Here is a 13,961-nt window from a genome sequence, read left to right as displayed (position 1 = left end):
ATAAGGCTCAGATCAAGCCAGACTCCCTTTATGAGATCCTTTGTGATGCCCCTGATGCCCACAACTCGCTCTTCTTTCGTGTTCCCTGTCTAAAATATTCATTTGGGGCACTTAATTATATATTGTTATATAAGTCTGTGTCTTTCCTTCTCAACAAGATTTTGAACTTCTTAAGGATAGCAACCATGCTTTTGTTGCTCAATATGGCATTTCAATAAATATTTGTTGACTTATATTGTCTTTTCTGCTTCCATTGGAGGCAAAACAAGAATGTCTCAAAAATTAACTGCAGGTCAGATTGAGATGAGATAAAAAAGAATTTATTGAGCATGAGAAGTGTAGATAATTGAGGTGATGGTCATCTCTTTGAAGAGAGAAATTAAAATCACATGGGAATTATAATTACCTGAGTGTCATGGAACAAGCCTTAGCTTTGAAAAATTGCTAAAGGGAATTTTATCATTGTAGGGGTGTATCATTGCTCTCCTTATGACAGAAAGGATTTCAGTTGGCTAGAAAGTAAAGTCTGATAATATTTAATTATGAAATTGCAAATGTATACTGGGTACCTTCTACAATATCAGGAAATAATATTCCCTAGCACTCACTGGAGGCAAAATTCTCTGCTGTGCATTTTGCATGTATCATTGCACTTAATTCTTATAACGTGCCTGGGAGTTGGACACTGTTATTATCATCTTTTTAACAATATTGGACTTAAGATCTGTAGAAGTACAACAACTCTCAAGGCCACACACAAAAGTCAGTGGCAGCCTGGGGATTCAAATTCAGGTCTATGTGACCACAGGGCTTAAGTTCTTACCTCCCACATCATGATGGTAGGCAAGGCGCTGGGCACTGTGTGTGTTATTAACCTAGGTACCTATTTTCTAGATAAATGGAATGCTCCTCTGCAGTCCAGCCTATAAAGTTAGAGAGTAATTCCGGACAGAAGGAATCTATGTCTCAGTTTATTCATTTCATAGACACAGACTGCAGCTTCACAAGTCGATCAGAATTTCAAAGGAATAGAATTTTTGTATAATTTGTTTGATGCCTGAAAAATACCAGTAAATATGCAAAGTTAGGGCAACAACATCCACAGAAGACAGCCTGGCGTATAAATAAAAATACCTTCAAACACTTCTCAGTTCCTGTTCTATTGTTACTCTGTTTGCCAAATCCCAAAATGCCAACGCTACCTAATTAAGGGGTCGGCCAAGTTTTTCTTAAAATTGATTTCTACTATGGAAGGACTGATTTTTCTCTAGTCCATATGATTTTCAGAATCATCCAAATAGATATGAGAAATTATAATTATATAGAAACATAATTCTTTCAAAAACACTCAAGTCAAAGGGAAAACTAATTCAAGAAAAAATTCACGTCAGGAAAATGTCAAGAAGCAGCCAAGTCTAGAAAACGCTTCTATGAAAACATACAATGGACCTGTCATAGAGAACATTTAGCTGGCTATCATCTCTGTCACAGAAGATTAGTTAACTTGTTGAAATTCTGATATAAAACTTGGTGAAACACTATGTTGAAAATAACCAGCTTTAATTCTGGTTTAATCAACAAATTTGTGTAAAAGACACGTCTTTTAAGAATACAGTTTTTGAAAATTTAGTATGTGAAAGTCAACAAACCTATCCTGAGGCTGTAGATCTCTGAATAGACGAGAATTCAGCTGTCTTGGGATTCTCATTATAACTCCAGTATAATGAGAATACAGCCAAAAGGATCCTTCCTACCTGGCTCCAGCTACAGAGGTCCAAACTGTAGAAGAAGGAAGCTAAGCCTGGGACAGGAGGCCCTCTGTCTGGCTCGTGAAAGAGACAGAAAAGAGGGTATTCCTGTTGTTAGTGCCATCAAGTCTATTCCGACTCCTAGCCACCCTGTGCCCAGCGGAGCAGAACCCCACCCAGTTTCTCTGTGCCATCCTCTCACCTTCCAGCTTACATCAGACAATGCTCCACTGCTAATCACAGGGTATTCATGGCCAGTTTTTTCGGAAGTGAGTGGCCAGGTCCTTCTTCCTAGTCTGTCTTAGTCTGGAAGCTCTGCTGAACCTGTCCACCATGGGTGACCCTGCTGGTATTTGAAATACCAGTAGCACAGCTTCCAGCATCACAGCAACACGCAGCTGCCACAGTGTGACAACCAACAGATAGGTGGTGTGGTTCCCTGACCAGGAAATAAACTCAGGCTGTGGGGGTGAGAGCCCGAATCTTAACTTCCAGACCCCCAGGGCTGGCTAAAAGAGGATATACTCTCCCCCAATTCTTCTGCCGTGGGCAAAAAGGAAGGAAATCATAATCCAGAGGGCATTGGAAAACTAATTTGACCCTTCTCTGGGGCTTGTTGGAAAGCCTGAAGCTAAGAAGAAATAATCCCATCCTGCAGGTTGGATGGCTTCCGGTCTGAAATGAAGAATTTAGGGGCAAGAGTGATGCAAGGAGGGGCAAAAATTTGTGAAAAAGGCACAAATCTGCATCTTCAGAAGTATCAAGGAAATCTCTTAGTTTTTGTGTACTATGAGTAATGTAAATTTAGGTATTGTAACAGAGCTTTATTTTTATTTTAAAAAGGCAATTGTGCTTTCCTCTCTACCTTAAACCCATCCATAGCATAAGCCTTAAAAGGCGGGCTGTGTTCTCCCGCCTTCTGGTGGAGCCCTGGCACCAGCGACCAAGTGAGAGGCCGATAAGCTCCTTGTGGTGCTGCAGTTGCAAAACTCGAGGCCTAAAGGCTCCTCCAGTTCAGAGATCCACTGTCTCATTAACACAAATAAGTTCTTGACAACATTGGAAATTAATTAATTGGTTCATTTTCCATAAACAATCTCATGACAAAGAGGAAGAGTTGGGTGGTGGGGCAATGCCATTTTTGGAGACGCTGTGTCAGTTTATGTGGTGATGGGATGGGCCATAGTCTTCCCCATCCACCAGAGGTCGTTTCCAGCAAATGTAACAAGTAATCTGCCACATCTTTCAATCGTGTAAGAGTGCTCAGAAATGAAAGAAATTAGCACCACTAAAAATCTGATACTCATGGCTATAATGTAACCCCAGGGGACTGTTGATAGGATGGGGTTCGGAGTCAGCCAGGCTTGGGCTGGGGTTGCAGCTCTACTGTAAACAAGCTATGAGACGTTGAACAGTTACTTAACCTCTTGGAGCTCCCACTGTGAAATGGGGTAAGAATGTTTTCCTTGCAAGGCTGTTGTGCTGGGGTAAAGGTGCATGACAGTCAACCGATAAATGATGGCAACTATTATTACTATTTTAAAAATTCCAAAAGCAGCTCATTATATGTTGGCATCCTCTATTATCATCATCATCATGAGCACTGAAACCAAGTCTTCAACACAGACTACCTTGTCCTTAGGTTTGCAGCTGGTCTGGCAAACTCTCATACCAGGTTCTCAGAATCCATTTCTCCTTATTCTGACTGATGCGGTAAAATATTAGCACAGTGCGTTAAGCATAAAATGCTTTTAGAGTTTTGAGTTTCACAAATTTATGTAAGACGGAATAAAATATCCATCATCTACAATAAATTCTATTGTTCCCAGAAGGGGTAGATAAATCTCAAGGCATAATTATGCTCCTGCCTGCCGTGACCTTTGAAGATGCTTATCTGCCTGAAAAATAATAGAATAATTCCTCCTTAGTGAAAAATCTCCGAGTTTCTATTTGAAATATGCTTTAAATAAAATAATGCCTATGGATACTTTATTTTTACTACAGTGGGTCATCTTCAGTTTCATTGGGCTTGATTTTCCTAACAGTCCAACAGAAACTATTCATCACATTTTGCTGTATATCTACAAGCATCTTTCGTTTGTCTGAAGTCCAAAGGAAATTATTTTCCCCATCTTTGCTTTCTGAGGACATACCCATATTCTACCTAAACTTAGTAGAAAACGGACTGTGGTCGTTGTATACGTTGATGCTGTGATTAAGGCTCTCCTATGAAATAACACTTTTTAGCACCTCCTGCTGTTTGTTTAAACATGCTTGGGAAAATTAGGATGGCTCCCCCTGAATATTCACAGGAACCTACGCAACACTGCCAGCAGCACAATCCAATTTCTTCGAACATTTCCTAAGCACCAAACCTTTTCGAAATACTGTGAAAGAAACCATGGAAGGTATGAAGGAGAAGGAAGGGGTGAGGAACAAGAAGGCTGTGGCTGGCGGAGGGGGCACGTGGCTACAGGAGGATGGGGGAGGGAGGGAGAGAATGTGGAGGAGAGAAGGAGGAAGGAGGAGGGGAGAGAAAGAAAGAATAAAAATGAAAACAATAAAAAGCCATCTCTGCCCGAGGTTCCTGGTTCTGTGACAGTTTTTCCACGTGTCCAACTCAACAAATGGCTTCACCAAATCTTAACCATGTCTTACTGCCTTTGGACTCCACAGAAGAGCTACTGATAATGCACCCCTGTGTTGTGTGAGTCTGTCTACCCAGCACTGAAAACCCTACAAAATCACACTTGTTCTCGTGTGTTTCCCTCCCACACAGACTTTTGAGTCCCAAATCATGCATTTTTGAGAGACCGATGAGCTCAGGGGTGCCACCCTCTCTATGATGCATATAACCGAGGTGGCCCTAGACAGGATTGCACCTGATTGCAAAGCACAGTTCAGGGGAAAACACTTGTTCTCCAGGATCTAGAGTGTAAACCTGGGAATCGGAGCAGGAGGTGGGCAGGGTCATTCCAGAAAGTGAGCTTCACAAATGGGCAAGTACTGGACTCAAGTGGCCCCCTGGCCCTTGGTGTAGTCACCTAAGGAGGCGTCACAGAGGTCCCACAATATCAGGACCCTTCGCTGTCAAAAGTCAAGATGCCCCATTTCCTGCCCTGAGAATTAAGGAACTAGTCAGTGTTCTAGGCTTTGCTTTGGTCTGCAGGTTTCTAATTAAAAGAAAATGAAAGAACCATCTTACCCATGAGGAATTTTGCTCAGGACATAATATCCAGTATAGGAGTGTTGATATATCTGAAACAGACAAAAAGAAAAAAAAAAAAGAAGAAAAGCAAGCATTGAGACAAAGGCAGTGACTATGATATTTTTCAAATCACTATGAATCCTAATAAGCATCAGTGGACCAAAAGTACTTAATCAGGAGACCTGGTGGCAAAGTCTTTTATTTATTTAGGAAGTTAGTTTGCATATCCTGTTTATGTTATTTCCTTAATTTGCACATAGTTTACAGGGCAGCCACAGGCTTGATGTCGTCTCCTTGGTTACCTGGTTTGTGATTAGATTAGGGGCACAGATTTCCAGCTCAACTAAATGGAGCACAGAACTAACGAGGACATTGTGGTCATAGAGGCTGTCAGACCGTCAGCTAGACCCAATGGGACAGTAAGACCCTTGTACTGCAGGAGTTTCCTATAAATTATGGCACATTCCATTGTGCATCCTCAGTGAGTTGCAATACTGTAGCCAACGTAGGCTTAATTGGACAAACTCTTGTCCCTTTGTACAATTTGATGTATATCTTTTAGCTTCCGAGGGTGGTCAATAAGCTAAGAACTCACTGCAAGAGGGGAGCGTAGCCTTCAAAACTAAGATAACAAAAAAACAAAACAGTGTTTCCAACGTCCTACAACCCCCAAATCTCGGGTGCCCTTTTCAAACTCTTGAGCCAGGAGATCACTCCTCAATCCATAAATACAATGAATAGAACACGAGGGATACCCAAAAGAAGGGAGAACACGGCAGTTCAAGAAATCTTGGCATCCTTCATCTCCAGCTTTCTGGATGGAGACCCTCCTCAGGGTATGGAATGTGATGGGTTACTCTGTAGGGTTGAAGCGAGAACCCTATTTCACTTAACTTTCCTCTACCTGTGAAACTTCTGAGAGTGGGCACCCTGCATGGGTAAATGTCCAGTAATTTGCATTTAAGAACACCTCTCCGAAGATAACAGGTGAGGGACATGCAGGCCAGGGAAGACAGATCTAATGTGAAGCTTGTGCAATAGAGGAATGCATTTGGGGTACTGATGACAGAAATGAGCCTGCAAAAGAAACGGGTAAGATTTTGCTAATATCACAGACTCCCTGCCTAGTCTGGGCGCCTGAATTAACTTCTAGGAAATCACCGTGGATTCGAGTTATTTGGAGAAAAAGGACCCAGACATAAAAATAAGCAACAGCACTTAAGTCCCAACAATCTCATGCTTTTAGAGACCCTGGGACTCCTGAACCAGAAATAAGGGGCCTAGGGTGGCCTGCTGGAAGGCAGTGCATGGACATCTGACTCAGAAGTTAGTCTAAATACTGCTTTAGTCATGAAGAAATACCCACGAAGGAACAAAATAGCGAAGGAAACTTCACAGAGCTGCCACAGCCATCTAAGAAGGAATCCATGGACGTGACTCAGTTTGTAATTTCTGAAGTGATGAGTGGTGCTGCTTCCCCAGGAGAAGAAGGAAGGACCTGTGTACCAGCTTCTGCGTCCTAAGTAGATTACTGCTCAGAAAGAGCCCATCAAATGACCTTGCTCTCTGACTAAACAGGGCCTCTGAGCTGGAGCGGCTTCTTCAGATGCAAGAGCAGAAGCGAATGGATATCTCCGTCTCTTATCTCCACAGTTACGGCATTTGGTGCTATGCTGTACAGTGTTTCTAAATTCTCCTTCCAAAAGTACTTTTTCACACTGTTTATCTCCCTCTATTTTCACAGTAATCCTAGGCAGGCAAAAGATTACCTCTGTTTGTTAAGATAGGAAACTGAGGTACACCAAGGGCAGAGGAGTGGGGAGGAAAGAGAAGGGGAGGAGAGGCAAAGAGAAGGAGGAGGGAGGAGGGAGGTGTGGAGCCTGATCTGTACCCTTGAGTGTTGGCATACTTAGCGACTCAAATGCATTGAATGTGACGGAAGTGATGATGTTCGACTTCTGAGACCAGGTTACAAAAGGTATTGTGACTTCCTTCTTGCTCTCTTTCAGATCACTTGCTCTGGAGGAAGACAGCTGCCATGTCGTGAGGACACTCGAGCAGCCCTGTGAAGAGGTGCATGTGGTGAGGGGCACAGGTTCCACCCCGCTGGATCACCAACAGACAGCAAGGAACTAAAGCATCTCACCAACAGCCACGTGAGGGAGCTTGGAAGCGGATTCTTCATCCCCAGTCAAGCCTCCAGATGATGCAGCCCTGGCTGACACCTGGGTAGCAACCTCACGAGAGATCCTGAGCCAGAGCCATTCAGATAAGATGGTCCTGAATTCCTGACTCACAGTAATGGCAAGATAATAAATGTTGATTGTCTTAAGCCACTAAGTTTTGGGTAGTTTCTTACACAGGAGTAGGTCAGTAGCGAAGAGATGAGGGGCTGGGTAGGACCACTCCCCAAACCAAAACACTCAGAGGAAGCCTTTGAAACGACTGTGGAGAACAGTCCAAAGCACTGGAGATGATGATGGTGCTGATGCTGATGCAACTGAAAGTGACAGTGGCTAGCATTCATGGAGCATGCACTATGTATTAGGCAGTAACTAACTCCCTAGCATAGAGGAACTCATTCATTCTTCATGAGGTAAGCAATGTTATCCCATTTTTAGGATAGGAAAATTGAATCTTAAGGAATTTAAGTCAAACCCAAGCAAGATTTGATCTGAGGTCTGTCTCTCTCTAAACACTGCATTGGAAACAGCCTGAACAAAGGGTGTGTCTCATAACTCTCAAGTTATAAGTCCAAGTTGATTGCTGTCAACTGAAAACTCCAAGATATCAACAGATACAATAAATAAGCAAAGCAAGGACACGTGCTGTCTTTCTTGGTTGAAGGCCTATTTCTTTAATCCATCTGGAAATAGTGATTTCAATTCATTCCTGTGTTATGCCATTCCCGAACAAACACCTGGCCTTACCTCTTCGCATGCCTCTTTCAACACACCACTAAGTGACCCTGAAATTCAGCTCTGTGAATATGTTCCAAGTGGAACCGATGAGAAAAAGGAAGACAGAATGAAAATAACCTTCTAAGTGCAATGGTAAGAAGATGAGAGGACTATCCATTTTCAATTCTACGTCTGTATTTTGAGGCAAAAAGAAAACAAAACATGTATGGATGGGAAATGTAATCAAATATCTTGAAAACTGGATCACTAATTAGAAAGATTCAAACAAAAATGAGAGCAAGTCAAGAAGCAGAGACAGAAAAATCTGAGCTGCTGGATCTGCCAAGTCTGTATGGTAAAGAAGCCTCCAGAGTAAACTGTTAATGCAAATGCAATGCCTTGAAGTGAAAGCGAAATTATGACTCAAGTGCTACTCTTAAAAAAACGGGGAAGTGGGAGGGAGAGAGGACCATTTTCTCATTGCTCCAAGACGAAATAATCAAATATCATTCTTTTCCACAAAATCTCCCCTCAGCTGGAGCCAAAGACCTGGAGGCACAAAGGAAACAACTCCTTCAAGAGCTCAGATTTCAAGAGTTTGCTTTTGCACAATGCTTTATCATGAACGGCATAGAAAAAGCTCCATCTCACTGAAAGAATTTGTTCCTGAGAGGGAGAAAGGCTTTCTGTTCTTTCTTTCTTTTTATAGTCTCTATTTATCTGTTGTATTTATGTTTCTTTCTTTAAAACAGACTCTAAATACTTCTGATCATGGAAAAAGAGATAAAGTTGGAAGTTAGACTGAATTCAGTTACTTTTCTAAGCTTTTAGAAGTTCATGAATATGAGTTACTTTGGTGTCTTCCTACACCATCAAATTTCCCTTGGAAAATGAATACATGAAAACTTCTTACCCAAAACACCATTCAGAAGATGAGAAAAAACCATTTCAGCAAATTGTTTTTTCAATATATCATGCAAAATAGTTGATATTGGTATTCAACAGCTGGAGAAAAAACAATCTGTCAAGGGTTTGTCCTGGGCTAAATTCATCTTTGTTCTGCTGCTTATATTTCTGAGACATCCCTCTGCCCACAGCTTGCTTTCTTATCTTCCCTCCATCATTCCCACTGAGCCACACTTCTGATTTCTCCACGGCCTTTCCTGCCTCAGCCCCATCCTGCACACTCACACAGACTCACTTTACATCCTCTTCCTCTAGGAAGTAATCCACTCTTGTAGTTTTAAATCATTATTACCTAAATATCGGTGACTCCCACAGGTCTGGCTCCTCATCTGTAGACCAACATACAAGATTTCCACCTCAACAACTCCATCTCATGCCTCACAGGCACCAAAAACGCACTATTCTCTGAAATAAACTCCAACTACACTTAAAGCCTAGTTCTTCTTTGATATTTCCCATCTCAGTTGGAGGCTCCATCATCCAACCAGTAAACTGAGCTGAAAATCTAGTTTTCCTTGACTCCATCCTATGCCTCCTTCCCCCTCCTACTTCAGGTCAGGAATTAACTTAAGTCCTTCTCAAATCCATCACCCACTCTTCATCCCTGTGGCAAGTGCCTTACTTCAGACCTCCTCTCCATCCTTCCTTTCCTACAGAAAGAAGCTACCATATTCCTTTCCAAGACTAATCTCTGAGGTCTCGACCCCATTCCCTTTTGCTTCCAGTTGAACTTTATCAACTCTTCCAGCACAAAATCCCGTCTTATATTTCTCACTACTCTCTCTGCATTCAGTGTTCCTTTTCCCAAATCTTTAAACTATAACTCAAATCTCATGCATTAAAAAAAAAAAAAAAATCCCAGGGGCCAGCCCAGTGGTGCAGCAGTTAAGTTTGTGTGCTCTGCTCTGGCAGGCTGGGGTTTGCAGGTTCGGATCCCGGGTGCGGACCTAGCACTGCTCATCAAGCCACGCTGTGGTGGCGTCCCACATAAAGTAGAGGAAGATTGGCACAGATGTTAGCTCAGTGACAATCTTCCTCAAGCAAAAAAAGAGGAAGATTGGCAACAGACATTAGCTCAGGGCCAATATTCCTCACACACACACACGCACAAAATCCCTGCCACATTCCCTTCGTACTCCTCCTTCTTTTCAACTACCATGGCACTTCATAAGAAAAGTCTACACTGCTTCACTTTCTATTCACTTCTAACCCACTGCAGTATACTCCCAACATCCTCAAACTTCGATCTCCAAGTGGATTTCCAGCTGCCATACATAATGCCGTCTTTTTAATTTCCAGTCTGCTCAATCTCTCTGCAGTACGAGGTAACAGTGATAGGAATCATTCTCCTTTCTTCATTCCATGACAGGTCACTGTCCTCATTTTCCTCCTGCCCTCTTTCTTCCAGCCTCTTTGCCTCTCTTTTCTGTGGCTGCACATCCCTTGACTGGATGCAGGCACCAACCCACCATCCTTGGAGGTCTTTTCTTGCTGGTCTACACCCATGGTCTGGCGGATCCCATTCATTTCTGCCTTCTTATACGACTTCTTCCTGAATTCACATTTTTATCCTTGACCCATCTTCTGAGTTCGAGGATCATATTTTTAGGTTGTGCTGGGCTACATGGATGGTTTTATCCAAAACTTTTACCCACAATTCAATATTTTGAAAATGAAATAAACTGTTTTCCTACTAAAGAATTCTCTTTTTTCTTCTTCCATTTACTTGGTCTCTCAGTAGGAAAACATTGGAATTAGCTTCAGCCATTCCTATTCCTTACTTTCTTTATATGCATGTACAATTGGTTTCCAAGTTTCACTGGACTTTGTGACTTTGGAATGTCCCTTACATTCCTGCCATGCTTCTACCCTAGTCACACTGCCCTGGGTTGGGATGCCCGAGTAACCACATGGCCTTCCACCCTACTGGCCAGCCTCCCACCAGGCTCCTCTCCCTCCTTCCCATTGCCACTAGAGCTCCCTTCTTAACAATGAGCCAAGATGGGAGTGGGGGTGGGGGTGTTGGAGTAGTTTTGGAGGAGGACACAGCTCCTACTGTGTAGCTACTACTACTATTACACAGTTTTAGAGTAAGACACAGCTTCCATTCTCAGTATGCTACTCACTGGATGGGTGAATTACTCAGGCTCTCTGAGCCTCAGTTTCCTCCTACATAGAGGGAAGAGCTGTGAGTGTTTGCTTAGGAAATTTAAACCACGAGAAAGGAATAAAGAATACTCTTGTTTAAATTTTGAGGAGAATTACATGATCTAGCTACTGGCATTGTACAGAATCCTTGAAACTCTTTCTTCTCTATTCCTTTGGCTAGGAAGACAGGAATCCCACTGAGACTAGCAGAGTTGGAGAGAACCTATTTCAATGGATGGTAGAGGTAAGAAAACAATGGAGATTGTTGCCTTTTGGACTGGGTGCCTAGTCAGCACAGTCAGTCTACTCATTAGAGTGTCCCAATAATGGGATGGAGAGTCCCCTGAAGTGCTGAGCTCCCCAGCACTGAGGGAATTCAAGTAGAGGCTGGAGAGCTATTGTCAGGGATTCTCTAGAATGGATATGTGCATCACCAAGCAGATTGCTCCAGGGGACATATACTAACCCTTTCCTATTTGATCCTATATTCTACTCACAGAGGAAATTAGACATATCAGAGGGTACAGATAAGCTCAGAGTAAGATTCTCTCAAGCTAGGATCAAGGACCCTGTGGCTGGCACACGTGGTTAAAGAAATAAGATATGGTAACATGATGTGAACTGAAGATAAAAACACTGCGAGAGGCTAATGCAGGGAAAAGACAGATCAGGCAGGGAAAAGAAAGGGAAATTTGGAAATTGGATGGTAAAAAAGGAAAAAGGAGGAATATTATTTGCATGAGATGTCATGGATGATGAGTGGGGAAAAAAAAACCTGAAGGAGAAAAATAAAAACTCTAAAGAGAAGCTGCAAAATGTGAGATTTCTTGGTCTTAAAGTTGGAGAAATAGAGTTTTCAAGACTGTGGGGAGATAGATCCTCTGAGTAAACACTATTACCAAAAGAGAAGGAAATTCCATTAGGTTCTAGCTGGCATGGTCATACCCATTCTGCTGGGAATTAACTCAGTGGCTGGTCTCCTAGGAGAGAAAAAGCAACCTGCCTGCAAAATTCAAGCCAAGGTTTTGTGGACCATGACAGACACTTCATGAAGGTAATGCCCTGGAAATGTTCCTTTTGTTCTCTTGGAATCTTTTCAAAAATAACTTTATTGGGGTGTAACTTATATACAAAGCACAGCACATATTTACTGTATACAATTTGATGAGTTTGGGCCCATGCAAACATTGGTGATACCATGATCTCAATCAGGGTAACAGACATATCCAACATCTCCCAAAGTTACCTTGGGTCCCCATAAGCTTTTAAGAGGGCAGTGAAGGCCAAATCATTAAGTCTGAGCCTCAGGTGTCCACCTTTCAGTTGATGTGGGAAGAGCTGACACAAGGAAACATACGCCCCATTTTTGCAAAAATACTTCATGAATTGCCACATTTACATGGTGTGTTCCTAAGTATTGGTCTTGACACATTCTTCTAAAAAAGCTGCACTCCTGGTTTTAGTCATTAATTCCATCCATTATCATGCTCTCCCCATCACACAGGAGCTACTGTGCTCCCAAGAAGCCCTGGAAGATTCCCTCTGTGGAATGGTTAATTATCAGGTGGGTCTACAGCGCAGAGGAGACTGCCTCGAATATTCCATCCAGGTTCTTTGCACAATTAAAATAAATCAGCACATCTTTAATAAGGTGACTGAGACAAGAGCTAACCAATTTTTAAGGTCTTTCTGGGAAGAAGTGATGACGACTTTGTCTAGAAACTCTCCCTTAACGTTTAGAGAAATGGGTCCAGTTGAGAGTGTCATGTTTTTCTAGGAGTAAGACCAATAAGCCAAAATACTCTAGAGAAGATGACCAGATTGGCTAGAGTCTGGAAAGGAGGCCACCTGAGACACACCTGGAGCAACAGCAGGTGGTCTGCCCAGAAGATGGAAGACAAGGGGAGATGGAGAGCTGTCTTCAAGGTTTCAAAGAGCTTCATGAGTAAGTGTGAGCAGGCCTGTTCTCATGTGCTCCAAGCGTAAGAATAATGTTGACAAGTACACGTTATAAGGAAATAGATTTCAGACCAATGATGCTAAGTTTTGGTAATTAAAGCTATCCAATACTCGAAAGGCTTGCTGGCCCATTTTAATAAAAGTGTGGAAGCCGAGTTTGCTGGACCCTCAATGAGAACGCAGGGAGTGGTGAGACTGAGCCTGCTGACCACTAAAATTTCTTTCCATTCTGAGAATTCCTCCAGTCCCCACTGAGGACTGCTGCCCCTCTGCCCTCCCCTCTCTCTGCTCTGGCCAGGTTAAGTTTAACTACATCTCAGTATACACCAGAGCTGCCTAAGCCTGGCTCAATGAGTTCAAGAATTAGCACGTCAAATTTGACAAGCTCCTGACCATGACAGAAGTTATGTCCCTCCCGCATGCAAAATTCACACTCCTTCCTTCTCGAGATTCTGCGGAAATCTCATGTCACGGCCAAGTCAGTCTCTGCTTGACTTCTAATCTCCTGTTTCATTCATGTCTTTCAGTGGGCACTAACTCAGCATCTTGCCAAAATACCTGACTTCATGCCTGGTCTCTGGCCCCGCTCTTACAGCAGACACTCCAGTGAATTATACGTCCTGACGCTGAAGCTGAATGATGGTGGAAAGTTTCCTGAATGAATCGGTCCTTCCTGGAGAGGCTTCTGCTTCTCTCAAGCAGAAGGTCCGGCTCACCCTGACATTCTAATGACTGCGTGTGGCACACATTTCCGCACACTCTGCCAGTTTATTTTATATCATTTTCATGAAGTTAAATCTCTTACTGTAATGACTTAAAAAGAAAAATTTTCTAGAGGACCTCAAATAACTAGGTACAAATTGGAATATTTAGTAAAAAGTAAAGATGTTTATCTCCTGTGATATAAGGCAAATATTAGGAAATGATATAAACTAAATGTTCTTCGTTGTTCCCCTGGTTGCACAACTTTCCTTCCGCATTATGTGGAACTTACCATTTAGTGTGACAATCTAGGCAAGAGTTAAAATATAG

General features: G+C 42.5%; 1 protein-coding gene across 4 annotated transcripts in view; it reads right to left on the bottom strand.

The window, feature by feature from the left end:
* The window catches only part of DPP6 (dipeptidyl peptidase like 6), a 988,762-nt gene that overhangs the window by 214,589 nt on the left and 760,212 nt on the right, over positions 1–13,961 (bottom strand). For all 4 annotated transcript variants that reach the window (XM_044765679.2, XM_044765682.2, XM_014829001.3 and 1 more), the window contains exon 6: positions 4,954–5,006. In XM_044765679.2, coding sequence (XP_044621614.2) covers positions 4,954–5,006 — 53 coding nt within the window. The remainder of the gene's footprint in view (positions 1–4,953; positions 5,007–13,961) is intronic.

The sequence above is a fragment of the Equus asinus genome, chromosome 1 (genome assembly GCF_041296235.1).
Source record: "Equus asinus isolate D_3611 breed Donkey chromosome 1, EquAss-T2T_v2, whole genome shotgun sequence".
Taxonomy (NCBI): domain Eukaryota; kingdom Metazoa; phylum Chordata; class Mammalia; order Perissodactyla; family Equidae; genus Equus; species Equus asinus.
This window is presented reverse-complemented; position numbering and strand designations above follow the sequence as displayed.